We start from the raw sequence: 15106 nt of genomic DNA on the forward strand, positions 1-15106 counted from the left end.
TATTCTTGTTTTCATTATAAATCTAGCTAAGTGTTGTGTGTTCAAAAGAGCCTTGTTCCAAAATATAGTTAGTAAGCTGCAGTGTACTGTTCCTTTGGAAACAGTAGGCCTGTCTGTGAGTGTTCAGTGGATAAGGGTCTGGACACTACATAGGTACACACCAACCCTCGAGTCCTTAGTATTCTATCACTAAGCTGCACAGAGACAGCAAAGTCTACGGAAGCCTGGAAGGTAGTGCTTGTGTTGCCAGAGAATGGTGGTTTCAGGGAGCTAAAACAAGCTCGTTCAGACGAGACTCTCTCACACTAAAGGCGGGAGGTGGTGAGGTGCCTTACAACCATGCGTACCCCTGCAAAGCATGACAGGGCAATGTCATGGGAAAGGTACCGTTACACCATCTTATAAATCTTGGTAATGCTCAGGAGATTATTGATTGCTAACCCCACAGTCAAATGCTAACTACATTAGGGCAACTAATGGGAGCCATGTTTCTATTATTTGTCACCCAGTCTCACAGGGTTCAGAATTCATAAACAGAAAGGAGTATTTTTCCATGGTACTCCAAGGCCTGATTGACCACTTTGGCTAGTTCATAAACATCAATGCAGTGTGCAGGGCCGGCCTTAAGGAAAATGGTGCCCTGGGCAAACTTGTATTTTGGCACACGCACACCAATCACCTCTGGCCCCACAGGTTCCCTGAGCTTTCCCTCCCCACCCCCATAATCTCTAGGCCCTGCTGCCTCACCCCAGTGCTTAATTTGTATTGAAAGGTTATTTTGGGCTCCCTTACATGCATTAAAATCTGTATACACATCAAACATGCCAATTCAACTGTTCAGTCATGCACAAGAGTCTCCAAATCCAATCCCCTTTTGTTCCCCACATCCAACCCTACCCCCTCCATCTCCCACATCTAGCCCTGCACCCCGAGAGGAAGTTGCCTTTGCAGCCTGGCATGCATGGACTAGGCAACACTGCCCCAGCAGCAGCAAAGGCTCTCCCTCTCAGCACTGTGCCACAGCTCCCCACTGTCCAGGCTGCTGGGGGTTCATTTCAGCACCCCGAGACCCTAGATGATGCTGCTAGGGGCAGGGGCCAGACTCTCCGCAGCCAGCTCCATGCACCTGAAGGTGGGACCACAAACAGCTTCCACACTCTCTCCTTATTCCTCCCTGCCAACTTGAGGCTTCCTGTCTATCCCCCATACCAAGAGGAGCTGCTGTAGGTTCCAGCAGGAAGGCATAACAAGCAGAGTGGGACCCAACTACACTCCCTCCATACAGGAGCCCCTGCCTCCCTCAACCCCATGTCTTGTTCCTTGGCTCAGATCTTTCTAGGGCCCAGAGAGGAACGGATGGGATCGAGCAGGAGGACTTGACAGGTGGTGCAGGACCCAGGTGCTGGCTTAAGTCCCAGCTGTGTGACGTAGTCACTGCTGTATGGTCAGGGAATGTCGGTGTGCACACCAAATTGGACTGGCATTGTGACCTGACACATGAGGTCACAACGCTCCTGAAATTTGGCCCAGCTGCCCCTCCATCTATACAGAGGGGTAGCTGGGCCATATTTCAGTGGCATTGTGACTCTGTGCACTAAGTGCTGGAGGGTGCCACTCCGGGCACACACATGCTCCCCCACCACCACTCCAGCAGCACCATACCCCTGCCCTCTCAGTTGCATGGGCCTCTGTGCACCTACATAGACTATTCCTCTGCTAATGCTTTTATGGCATCACGGTGTCCACACTAGGGGAGTTGCATCACTTTAATTACCTAAAGTAGTAAAACCTGTGTGTGTGTATACAATAAGGCCTAACGTTGCAACTGATATATCATTAAGTGTTTAATTTCAGTGGCATGTATTACATTTAGAGCTGGTTGAAATTTTTCAAATTTCAAAACTTCCCATTTTAGGAGGAAAAAATTTGAAATCTTCACTTTTCCCCCCAAACCAACCCTAATTGTATTGTTGATTGGACTGCTCAAAAACTCCACTCCTCTACATTACAGAAATTCAAGTTGTCCAAGCCCCTTAGCGAGAAGGGTATCTCTACACTGGAAACTTCAAAGCGTTGCTGCGGGAACACTCCCGTGGCAGCGCTTTGAAATGCGAGTGTGGTTGCACAGGAGCTCTAGGAGAGAGCTCTCCTAACGTTCCTGGTAATCCACCTCCACAAGAGGATGAGCTCGGAGCCTGTCTACACTAGCTCTTTAAAGTGCTCAGACTTGCTGCGCTCAGGGGGGTGATTTTTCACCCCCTGAGCCAGCAAGTTAGAGCGCTATAAAATGTAAGTGTAGACAAGCTCTGAGCACTGGATAGATAGAATGCACAGCTGAATCTACAACAAACTGTGGTTTTGATCTGGGGTGTTGGTGCTACTGGAGCTTCCAGAGTGTTAAAGAAAGGGGGAGAGGGGTGAAGCAGCTGATTTGGAGCTGTCTCTCCTCTTCCCCAGTGAGATAGAGAGTAATGGGGATGGGGTGGAAGTTTGGCACTGACTCAGCCCCACAGCAGTGGGGAAGTATGTAGAATTATCTGAAAGCAGTGGGCCCAGGCACAGTGGAGATCTTAGTCTGGTTCACTTGATTCAACTGGCTGGGATCGTTAAGACAATATAAGGGGTATCAGCTCCGGTAATTCTACCCCACTGTAGTTCAAACTCGAGAAGACACCGGTGAGCAGTGAGGTGGAGAAGTCGGTGCAGGCCATGCAGCCCCAGGCAAAGAAACCACATAGCACAGTGTGGCGGGGCAGTGGCAGGAAAAGAGGTAGCACGCACAGGAGTGGTCCATGTTGCCAGCAGCCAGGTAGCTAGTGGAGAGCAGCCAGCACTGGGAGGCAGTGGGCCTCGGCAGGCACCGACTCAGATAGCGGGGGAGCGGGCACTGCCAGGACAGGAAAAGGGGTTGAGGGAGCAGTGGGGGCAGGCTCAGTGCTCCACAGAGAGGGACAAGCGACAGCATAGAGAGCGGCCCTGGGACGGAGTCGACGCGGGCGGGACGGGGGGCAGCGAGGCGGTAGCTGTCTCGGGGACCCCGCTCACCTCGAAGGCTTCTCTGATACCGCTCCAAGTCGGACTCCTCCCGGGCCTCCCGCATAGGGGCAGAGTCCGCGTCTCACACCGTGAGGCAACGCCCGCTCAGACTCCGGGCTCTAGCCTCTGCTCCCCTTCTCTGTATCCCGGAGAAGCGTGGGAGCGAGGAGCAGACCCGAGCCTCCCGCTCCCGAGTCCTCCCCCCAACAGCACTCGGGAGCTGTAGTTCCGTATCGTTCACTGTCCCGTCCCACCCAACAGCCCGGGGCTCTTAGCAGAACTACAATTCCCACGCGGCTATGCGGCACCAACCTCCCATCCTGACCTCAAGCAGTTTGGGAGCCCGTTGCTAACCAACTAGGAAACGGTCTCCTATGCCCCCAGCTGAGCGAGTCATCCTCAGAGCTCCGCCCAGTAACGCGGCACGTACTCACCTTGTGTCCTTCCAAAGACTACATCTCCCAGCATGCAGCGCGCCATCCTCTGAGCCCTGGGAATTGTAGTCCCTGGGGCTACAACCTCCCCGAGTGTAGAAGAGAGCTGCTGCATTCGGCTCTATCCCTTTGTATGCGGTCAGATCGCGCTTGCGCACTGCGCAACTGTTCCGCTCCAGCACATGTTTCTTTCCCCGCAGTGTATGGGTGAAGCGCACGCGCAGTAATCTCGGGCAAGAGGGAATCCATGTTTTTCTCCTTCACGTTGTGCGCCCGCTTCCGAGGGGAGTTTGCGCCTCCATTGTCTGGATGTGGCGCAAGCGCATTGAGAGTTTGCTGGGGCGCCCTCAATCGCCAGAGCGCCTGCGCAGTAATTCTCGGAGTCAGGGCTCCGTTTGCCCCTCCCCCCCGCGCATTGTGTGTGTGTTAGGGCGGCGCTTGCGCAGTGCCCGCGCCCCGCTCGGTGCCGTTAGCCGCTATGTGCAGGGAATAACGTTAGAGCGGTTGCTAGCGTGAGACCGACAGAGACGGAGCCGGTGCGTCCCGCCCCCTGGCGACGAGGAGATGGCGGGTCAGTGAGCGGCGGCACTAGGGACACCCCTGCCCAGCGAGTCTCCTTCGCGGGGGGGGTAAGTGATGATGCTCCTGCCCCAGTCCCCTCCTGGTCTGAGCTGGGGCACCGGGGGGTTGCACCGTCCGTCCCTCCGTGCGCCTCCATGGCCGCCACCCCTTCTGCCGTGCTGGGGGGTGTGCGGCTGGCGCTGCCCCAGCCTCCGAGCTGTCCGCCGGGGGACGGGCGGCTTGTTCCAAGCGACCCCTCCCGGATTGCTGGCTGCTCTGCACCGTTCCCACCCGGCGGCGGCCGCCGCCTTCCCTGCTGCTCCCCGCCCATCAGCCTGCGCTGGCCACGGGCGAGCCCGAGCCACCGGCCCACGCTGGATGCAGATGGAGCTGCTAAATCGCTTTCTTCCTCTGCCTCTCCCTCCCCCTCCCCGACACAGACATGCCCCGCGGTGGAGGGAGGGAGACTTCCCTATTTAGCTGCCCCCGCGGACACAGCCATCCCTTCCCGTCCTCACTCACCTGGGACGGCGAGTCTCCTGAAGTGTGGGGTTATTGTTTATAGCGAGGGTCGTCTTATTTTTAAATCTTTCCTCCTCCGTTGACGGATTTTGTTGTTTCATTGAGTCCTTTTTATTTTTGAATCTTCCCCCGTTTCAAAACGCCCCCATAGTTGGAGTCCAGCAGCCCCTCCACCCATAATTAGAAAAATGAAACTCTTCCTTTAATGTGGAAAGGGAAATGAGAAAACCCATTATTTCCCCTCTTATTTGTCTATTTCCTTTTTCTCTATCTTGAGTATTTTGATAAGGTCTCTTTAATTGTTAACAAAATCCCTACTTCCCTAATATTTGATATACATGGGTTCTGACAAATGTTTATCAGGAAAAGGTAAAATAATTTGCCTTTTGTGAAAGAAAATGTTGGAGTGGAAATGAATGGGTTACTAATATAACACGAAGCTGATGGCGCTTTTCAAATATAAAGCATTCTGTGGAAGAGGAAGCTGACTCGACTGAGAAGCAGATGACAGTTGTATGGATGAGCTTTATTTTGTGATCTCATCCATGCACTGCTTGGAGCCGGATGCTAGTGGTTCTGCAGTTAGGGCTGGGGGAAGGAGGAGGGATTCTGGTACATTTAGTATTCAGTAAATCCAGTCTATTCATTGGCATCAGGCAGGGCTACTCTTGCATCTCTGAATCCAATCAGGGAAATGCCAAATGCATGAAGCACACACCACAGCCATTCAGTGTAGTAGTGTGTGTATGGACATTAGGAAGCTGACTCTCAGTGAAAGGTAGCTGAGAGCATGAGATAGTTGTTAGCTTATTGGACACTGCCTTAAATATTTTTTTAATGAGTTGACAGGCCACCTATTCTGTATGGATTTAAGGGGGAGCAGGAAAAGGTTGAGGAGTGTTTACGGTTTAGATGAATTGAACATATGACATGCCTGTTTTGGATCTATAGTCAAAAGATGATGTGATAGGGACTATACACAAATATGTAAACTCCTTGTGAGTTAACCAGGCTCTCCTCAGTTACAGTGAAATTAAAGGTATTCATAAAGTATTCAACTACATTGATCATGTACCTTCATGGAGTCCCAGTCAAGTGAATGGGACTGTGCGCTGGCTCAGGATTTGCCCATATAAAACAGTATGCAGAATCAGAGCCAACAATTGTAACAAATTAATATGAGCAAAAACAAAATTAAGAGTTCATGACTAAGTAAAACTGTTTTCCCATGGTTGAAGAAGAGCTCTGTGGAGATTGAAAGCACATCTCTTTCACAAGTTAGTCCAGTAAAAGATATTACCTTACCCACTTTGTCGCTCATGTTTTCACATGATTAATTTCCAAGTATTCATTGTGCCTCGGTGTCGGAAAACATATCTTTTCCCAAAAGGGACGCTATTAACATAAAATTTGTTTGCTTTTAAAAAATGAGTTACAAACAGGTGCTCTTGAGTTTTTCTACCAATATTTATGTTTATGCAGTTGCACTTCCCTGTTTTTAAAAATGTTTTTTTTTTCTTTGTTGCTCCATGAAAGGCTCACAGAAACAGGGGAAACTGACTAACCAGTGGGAAAATAGTGATGCTGAATATGCACAAAATGTTGTCAAAAGTACAAAATAATCAAGCTGGAAAAAATAACTTAAAGATTAGAGAAAAATATATTTATCTAGAAGTTACTTGGTTGTAGGTAAAATATTTTCAGACAGTGTTGCTAGCTAAACTGTAAGTCATCTCTGTAAAAAACTTTATTGCAATTTCCATCTTTGGCTCTGATTTTTGTATCAAATATGCTGCATTTACAAGTTGTTTTGTTTTGTTTTAAAGCTGCCAGCATTGCACACACAGGCTGGGGTCTGAAAGCCAAGATGGGATTTCTTTCTTTCTTGTGCTTCATCATCAGTAATAGCTACATTCTAACTGCAGAATCTATCAATTCTGATGATATATAAACCAGAAAATAATCCACTTCACTCTCTTGGATCTAGAAAAGTCTACTTGCTCACTTGTGGTTGGGAAGTAGGACACTTCCCTTAGTAACTGGAACAAGGCCTAAACCATCAACATTTGCAGAATTTGATCTTTCATTTAAAATATTGTTTCTAGCCCTTATGGATGCAAATATAACTTATTTAATGTTAACTAATTCTGTGCTGGATCCCTGATTCTCTAAACAGATTGTTCCAGTGCCACATTTGTTCCTTCTAGCTTTGGCAAGCAGAATGAAATTGAGGTGAATATGATTAGTTTCACCGTAGTTCAGAATTCCCTTAGAAGCCACAAAACTGACCAGATTTATATCTGTCTCTCTGTGTTACTATTGAGAAATCTACTAACAGCAAAGACAGGCATTGCAGCTGTTCATGAATTAGGAGAATGAAAAGTTGCAGAATTCCTTACCTCTATTTCTCAACAGCCATAGGGGTGTTAGAAGGACAGAATAGCAGAGAATCCCCCTTTGCAGAAACTGTTGCCTGAAGCAGTGGAAACCCTCACGCATTCCAGGAACCAGGAGACTGTTGAGGAATGGGGAGAAGAGAGAGAGCCTCATCTCTTCCTGAGGCTTCTGATTTGTTAATCAGAAGGTGGAAATAATAAAGGTGAAGTCCCCAAGAAATGTTAAGAGTACAGCAACTGCTAGGAATTCCAGCATCCTCCTTTTCCCTAGCAGCAAGAGTTTTGTAGCAATGGTGCCAAACTTTGCCCCTTGATTTACTTGTAGAGCTTTTTTCTGTCTTTTGTACTAGCCTCTGGCTATTAAGTTTCTGGTACATTTTTAAACCACACCCTCATCCTGTAGTTGTATTAACCAGCATTTCTTTTTCTGCCTCATTCAATACATTTCGTCAACAAATAAGGCAGGGGTTCTCAGATTTTTGTACTGTTGACCCCTTTCACATACCAAGCCTCTGAGTGTGACCCCCCCCCTTATACATTAAAAGCACTTGTTTATATATTTAACACCATTATAAATGCTGGACAAAGCAGGGTTTGGGGTGGAGGCTGACAGCTCGTGACCCCCCATGTAATAGCCTTGCAACCCCCTGAGGGGTCCTGACCCCCAGTTTGAAAACCCCTGAAATAAGGCAAGGATCTTATAGACAGTTGCCTCCTACCGATGAATCACTGTAGCATAGTGAAGAGCTGAATAAGGCAGGTGTCTGGGGGTGGGAGGGAATAGTATGTGATCATGTAATTAAAGACTGTATTAAATCTTGACTTTAGTAAGGCTTTTGATACTGTCTCATATGACCTTCTCATAAACAAACCAGTGAAATATAGCCTAGATGAACCGAATATGGGATGGGTGCACAACTGGCTGGAAAACCATACTTAGAGTAGTTATCAGTGGTTTACAATTCAGGTGCAAGGACATATTGAGTGGGGTCCTGAGTCCAGTCCAGGGATCTGTCCTGAGTCCAGTTCTATTCAATATCTTCATAAATGATTTAGACAATGGCATAGAGAGTATACTTATAAAGTTTGCGGACAATAACAAGCTGTGAGGGGTTGCAAGCGCTTTGGAGGGCAGGATTAGAATTCAGAGTGGTCTTGACAAACTGGAGAAATGGTTTGAATTAAATAGGATGAAATTCAATAAGGACAAATGCAAAGTACATAAAATGCGAAATGACTGCCTATGAAGGAATACTGCAGAAAAGGATTTTGGGATTATAGTGGATCACAAACTAAATATGAGTCATTAATGTAATATTGTTGCAAAAAAAAGCAAACATCATTCTTAGATGTATTAGCAGGAGGGTTGTAAGCAAGACACAAGAAGTATTTCTTCCACTCTACTCAGCAGTCATAAGGCCTCAGTTGGAGTATTGTGTCCAATACTTCAGGAAAGATGTGGACAGATTGGAGAAAGTCCAGAGAAGAGTAAGAAGAATGATTAAAGGTCTAGAAAGGTCTACGAGGAAAGATTGGAAGAAAAAATGGGGTTGTTTAGTCTGTAGAAGAGAAGACTGAGAGGAGACATAATAGTCTTTGATACATAAATGGTTGTTATAAAGAGGAGATTGCTAAATTGTTCTTCTTAACCACTGAGGACAGGACAAGAAGTAATGGGCTTAAATTGCAGCAAGGAAGATTCAGCTTAGACATTGGGAAAAATGTTCTTACTGTAGGGAGAGCACTGAAACAAATTATCTAAGGAGGTTGCGGAATCTCTGTCATTGCAGGTTAAATACCTGTCAGAAATTGTCTAGCTAATACTTGGTCCTGCTTCGGTGCAATGGATTGGACTAGATGACCTATCTGGGTCCCTTCCACTCCTACATTTCTGTGATTCTATGAATTCACATGCACAATGAGGCAAATTGAGGTTGCCCAGATAACTTTAATTCTGATATTTTGTAACTTTTGAGTGCTTCACTTTGCATCCTTAATATTATTTTATTGTAGTTTGTGTGTGTGTAAGTAATTGTGAACATACAGTAGACTTGTAGAGTTGAGGTTTATTTTCCATTACAAACTCAAATTCACCCACCTACTCTTCAAAACTCCTCAAAAGACCATTTCCACTTTAAATCTGCGTCTATGGCCTGTGGCTAGAAAATACTTTTTTAATGCAAATTAGAGGTGATTTGGACAAATTGTTTTTGACAGATGAAACTTAGGAAAAACAGTTGTTAATCATGTTTTTTATTTTTAATTCATGTAATTCTTTTTTTGTCATGTCTTATGTCAAAAGCAACTTGTCCTAAAAACTTAATACGGTTTAGTCTCAATATACTGCAATGGCTTACAAACTGGATTAGTTTTGAGCTTGGGAAAGGCATCTTTGGCAAGATTAGTAAAGTCAAAGTATCCTGTCAGGCTTAGACTGTCTTTTAAGAGGATGTCACGTGACTAAGTAAGTTGCAATCGCAATATGTATACTATCTACATAGACAGTCAAATTAAGTGTGTTAGTCTAAGTATCTTAACCATTGACTATCTGAGGGAGGAGCATTGTACAAGCATTTTGGGCTACATCTTCTAATTGGCCATAGTTACAAAGGGAGGAGTCACAAAAGCCTCACTTATTTTCATTTATAGTACATCTGATCATTCCACACCTGAAGCTATTGAGCTTTACCCAAAGATGGCATCTAATATCAAAACTAGGGGTCTGGACTGTTGGATCTGTCATGACAGGAATTCGCTTTGTTTGAAGCTGGTTCTTGCCCATGGCAGTGATGATGGGTTCCTTATGGAAATTGTCCAAACGGGGTGCCTTGAGCTAAGACAATGGCTCAGCCGAAACACATTTTTAAACAGGGTACATGTGGCATGTCTTTCACCTTAAGGAACAAATTCTGCAAGGCAACTTGTCACCTAATGTTCAGAGGGATGATGTTGGACAGAACTTGCAGTCAGGCCAGATTGCTCAGTCTTATGGTACCTGTTGTTATATACATGGTTTCATGCTGGTGAGCATGTACATACAGCTGAATTTACATCTTCATAATGCTGAGCCACTCCTGGGAGCAATAGCAATAGAATAGCACAAAGAAAGCCTGGAATTAGTGTCTGCACATTCGGTCCCCAGTGGAAAATAACACTTGGTATCAGAGTGAATGTGGCCTGAAAAGCAGTCCAACTGTAGTATTTTCTCCACATGTGAGATGTGTGTGGTCTAGGATGTGGACCTCTAAAGCCCTTAGAATAAGTCCTTGATCCAAAAAGAAATGTATCTTTATAAAATAGATATTAAAAGAACAAAGAGTGAAAGGTGGGAGGGGGGTGTTGCTCTGGGGCACAACTAATGTTATTTGGTTACCTTAACTGTGACTTTTCATATTTCAAATGTCTATTACCTTTAGAAACACAAGTCAAAAACAATTGTTTAAGTACTACAATGTTCTTGTACCCTGAAAATACATATTAGTAAGTAATTTTTTTTTGTCTGAAACAATATACTTTATGGTAGAGATACTGATTACCAAATGTTGACAGAGCCTGTGATTGAACCAGTTTTGCCCTTTAGTCAGGTTTGGTTATTTTGAACTATTTTGGGTATTGGAAAAAATATTAAGTGAACACCTTCATCAGAAATGCTTCTACTGTTTTGTCTATGAATCATTATTATGATTGATGCATATCAATCATGTTTTAAAGAGTGACTTTAACACTGGGCTAAAAATTCATAGATTTTTAAAGCCAAAAGAGGACCATTATTATCATTGAGTCTGACTACTTGCATAACACAGGCCATAAAATTTCACCCAGCAATTCCTGCTTCTAGACCTGTATTCAAGTATATCATGCTAAAAACAAATCTATTTACCTTCTACATGTCTAGCTTTCTTCTTTTGGTAATGCTTAAAAATACTGATGGTGTTTAAATAGTCTTTCTCCTAAACATCTCATTTTCTGTTGCTGTACTGAGGTCACAAGGCTAAATTTGTAACCTTGATCACTTCTTCAACAGACATTTGTTATAAACACAGGATTATTACTTGTGCCCATGGTCAAGCAATAGAAAATGAGTTGTGTAGTATGCTTATCTTCAATAATAGTAGGGGAAATAGAGGAAAAAATGCTGACTTTTTTTGTTTGTTCTAAAAGATCTCTTCCATGTATGTTCCATTGGGGAAAGTCCTCCTTTGTCACCAGTTACTCTGTTTAGATTGTGCCATAATAATTTCAGGGCATTCTTATTGTACAGAGCTTTAAGGAAAGCTCTACATACATAAAAAGCTTCCAGTTAACATGAAAACATTTCTCATTCACCTGTCACTGTAATATCTATAAGTATATTGTGGGCATAGGAAAATAGAAATAAACACAACACCGTAATAGTGGGGGGAGAGAGGGGAAGCTGTTGGGTTTAAGATTAAAATCTAAATTAGACTGTGATTTATTTAAATTAGCTCTTGTGACTGTAATTTTTTTGCCATTTGCCAAATTCTCATATGGTTAAAGACCTGTAGGCTAGTCAGACTGATTGTATCAGATTTGCAATGGTTTTTTTGAATACACTAATGTAGCTAACATTTATAAAACTCCGTAAAGATGAAAATCACTGTGTAAGAATCTCAGAAAATTATCACAAATATGCAGTCAGGGTTAATGAAACCATAAATGTAAATACTTATTTGTAAACGTTAATTAAATCTCTTATACTTAGGTATTTAGGTTTTTATGTGAGTTGCAGAAAAATATTACCTTTCATCATGATAGCCAAATACTGTTTTCTTTCTTAGAGTATATATTTGTGGAGTTTGAAACAGAAGGATCCCTTATATCATCTAATCTAACCTCCCAAATAACATAGGACATAGAATTTCAGACAGTAATTGCTGCATCAACTGCATAACTTTGTGCTGAATGAGAGCATAACTTTTAGAAAGACACCTAGTCTTGATTTAAAGTCTCTAAGTGATGGAGGAATCCTCCTCATTTCGTAAGTGGTTCCAAAGGTTAATAACTTTAACTTTTAAAAACATGTACCTTATTTCCAATCTGAATTTGTATAGCTTCAGCTTCCAACAATTAGATCTTGTTATACCTTTTTCTGATAGATTAAAGAGCTTTCATCAGAATCATGTAGGTACTCGTAGACTATGATCAAGCCATCTCTTAACCTTCTCTTAGATAAGATAAATAGATTGAGCGTCATAAATCTCATTTTAAGATAGGTTTTCCAGACCTCAAATTGTTGTAACTCATCTGAGCTCTTTCTAATTTTTCAGTTTCCTTCTTTTGAAAGGAAAAGAAGTAGTTCAGTAATGATCTTTATCAGTGCCATATTCAGTGATACCACTTTCTTACTGCTCCTTAATATTTCCCTGTTTATACATCCAAGTATTGCATTAGCCTTCTTAGCCATAGCATTGCACTTGGAGCTTATGGTTAGTTGGTCATCCACCAAGACTCCTAAGTACTAATGTATTAATCCTAATGTACTTTTGAATTAAAAAAATCTAATTAAAATTACACAAATTCTTAGCCGACTTGCCAGCTGACACCACAAATAGAAATAGTCAGCCATAAAAGTATATAAATCGTTTCGTATGTTTCTAAACAAAAATTCTCTTTGGTTCTGGCTATTTGGTTTTTATAGTCTTAAAATTTTTATTGTTGAGTATCTTCCATGTTCAGGAGGAAAGTCCTGCAGGTTGCAGAAGGACATTAAGGTTTCCTCCACTGTTTATTTTCCCTGAGGTTCTTTTAAATCCATTCTCACCTTTGGATGACCTGGATGATTATTCTGACAAATAGAGCTGAAGAGTTGTATGGGTTTGAAGAATGTGCATCATTGTAGTTGTGTAATACCTTAATTTACTAAGGGGAAGTACATAAGTGGATACTTTTTTTTTCATTAGTTATTTTAAGCTTTTTCCAGTAACTTCCATGTCTGACGAAGAAACAAGATGACTGTTACTAAAGAAGCTGTGTTTAAAATCTAGCTTTTATTCTGCAGATATGGTATCTGTTTTGTCAAATATATTCAGAGCTCCCTACTGTAGTTGAAAGGTTATTACTCTCACCTTATCAGCGCTTCACTGTGGATGCTCTGAAAAGTGCTTCTGTAAAAAATGGCCTCTTCTTACTCTACAAATCTCTGCTCCCATGTGTATTCAGAGATATATCTGCTCATTTTTGTGACTAAAATAATATTCTACTACTTTTTATTCCTGTTAGCACTGCAGAGCACTGCAGCACTATGGAACTGTACAAGTGTAACTGGGGAGAGCTGGATTATATTCCTGCTCATACATCTTCAGAATTCTGATATTCTAACCGCTGGTTCAAACTCTCCCTCAGTTACACTTGTACAGTTCTATAGTTTTCACTGACGTTATTCAGGTATAAATGGGGGTAGAATTTGGTCTTTAAAATTATTATTTTGGGATGACGTATAAGCCAGAATCATAATTAATGAGGCACGACTTTAATGAGAAGTCATTCTCTTCTGTGTTCAGTTTAACTTCTGTTTGTCTACTAAATGTTGCAGCTGTCAATGATAGACATAAAAAAGTGAAATGTTGTTTCAGTTGTTCATTTGAATATTTTCATAATCATACTGCAGTACTTTTTATCTGCAATAAAATAACCTTTAAAATATCACATTGTAATTGTTTTACTAGACCATATTGCAGATAATTAGGTAATTCATTTATTATGGCTAAATTCTGCATTGAGTTGCACCTGTTGCAACCTCACTGAAATTTACTGGCTGTAAGTAAATCAGAATTTGTCCCGGAGCATTAAAACCTGTGTGTAACATTCTCCAGGTTACAGTCTGGACTGTTGGACAGCTGTGTCCCGCCAACTCTCCAATCGGGGTGCCTTTTACACTGCTTTGCAGTGAGAACAACTCCTCGTATGTTTAGACATAGTCTCTAGCATGCAAAATTGCTCCCAGCTGAATTAAATGAGTACTTCTAGCCAGCCATTCCTGAATTCTACTGCAGAGTGACACCTGCAAATTCCCAGTCCCAGACTTGTCCCCAGAAATGTGCATCTTGTACTGCCCAGCTCTTTCCTTCTGTGCAGTACAAGCTCAAAGAAAGTCCATCATTTCATTAATAGAAAACAGTAAGCACAAAGCCTGTTATCTCAAATGGGGTTTCCCAAACACTGCAATCCAAACACACACTGGTCCAGATAAAACAATAAAACAAGTTTACTAACTACAGAAAGATAGATTTTAAGTGATTACAAGTATTGAGGCATAAAAGTCAGAATTGGTTACAAAGAAATAAAGGGTAAAATACAAACTAGTACCTAACTTAACAAATAAGTGAACTTGAAAAAAAAAGATTTTTCTCACCACATGCTCACAGCAGTCTGGCTGAATCTCTCACCCAGGACCACTCGCCCAGTTCAGTGATGCTTCTTTTGTCTTTCCAAACGTTGTTGATGCCGTGAATAGAGATGAGGAGAGAGACGTGATTTGTGGCCTCTGTTCCTCATTTTAATATCTTTCCCTCCTCTCTGAGAATCATCACCAGCTGGGGTTCAGGTGACAGCAAGTCAGTCTGCCAAGATGTAATTTTTTTGCTCATATCCTTCTTCCTGCCAAAGAATGGCCACTTAACCCTGTAATAGTCCACTTGATTATGTTGCCACCTGGCTGAGGTGCTGGCTAACCTTTTGACTCTGAGGAACTGGTTTGGGCTGCTTTTCTAAACAGCAATGTTTTAAAGTAGAATCTTATAACTTTACATATAATGTTGCTACACACATTTTACCAGGACAATAACGTTCAGTAGATTGAGTTTTCAAATGATACCTCACAAGGCATACTTCGTATAGAATTTATCATAGCCTTGTAAAAGTGATGACATAAGGGTGCAGTCTGTCACACTATGTATATAGGATTGTATTTAAAATATTATTGTTAAGACTAAAATTTTTATTACATATGGAGTTGCAGTTTCTGTAGTAAGTACTAATCAACCAACTTCTTAATACAACTTGCAATCTATTTTAAATCTTTCAATCCAAACATTCTACAAGAAATCCTATACATAGTGTTTCCTGTTCAATCCTATTTTGAAAAATGAAGTTGCATACCAAGTTTGGATACTATGTGGTATTTCAAAATAAGATAGA

The 15106-nt window shown here is 42.6% G+C and overlaps 2 protein-coding genes across 7 annotated transcripts in view; one reads left to right on the forward strand and one right to left on the reverse strand.

Annotated features, from left to right (window-relative positions):
• The window catches only part of SDCCAG8 (serologically defined colon cancer antigen 8), a 158443-nt gene extending 154920 nt beyond the window's left edge, over positions 1-3523 (reverse strand). For 5 of the 6 annotated variants that reach the window (XM_026649650.2, XM_026649647.2, XM_026649648.2 and 2 more), the window contains exon 1: positions 3046-3167. In XM_026649650.2, the coding sequence (XP_026505435.1) occupies positions 3046-3100 (55 nt within the window). In that variant the 5' untranslated portion in view covers positions 3101-3167. Of the gene's footprint in view, positions 1-3045; positions 3168-3470 lie in introns of those variants that run through there. The other variant, XM_026649646.1, reaches the window with a different exon arrangement.
• Positions 3524-3939: 416 nt separating this feature from the next.
• The window catches only part of CEP170 (centrosomal protein 170), a 193791-nt gene continuing 182624 nt past the window's right edge, over positions 3940-15106 (forward strand). The window contains exon 1 of the mRNA XM_029911038.1: positions 3940-4041. The gene's annotated coding sequence lies outside the window, so the exon portion shown is untranslated. The remainder of the gene's footprint in view (positions 4042-15106) is intronic.

The sequence above is a fragment of the Terrapene carolina genome, unplaced genomic scaffold, assembly GCF_002925995.2.
Source record: "Terrapene carolina triunguis isolate 2854851 unplaced genomic scaffold, T_m_triunguis-2.0 Scaffold85, whole genome shotgun sequence".
Lineage (NCBI taxonomy): Eukaryota > Metazoa > Chordata > Testudines > Emydidae > Terrapene > Terrapene triunguis.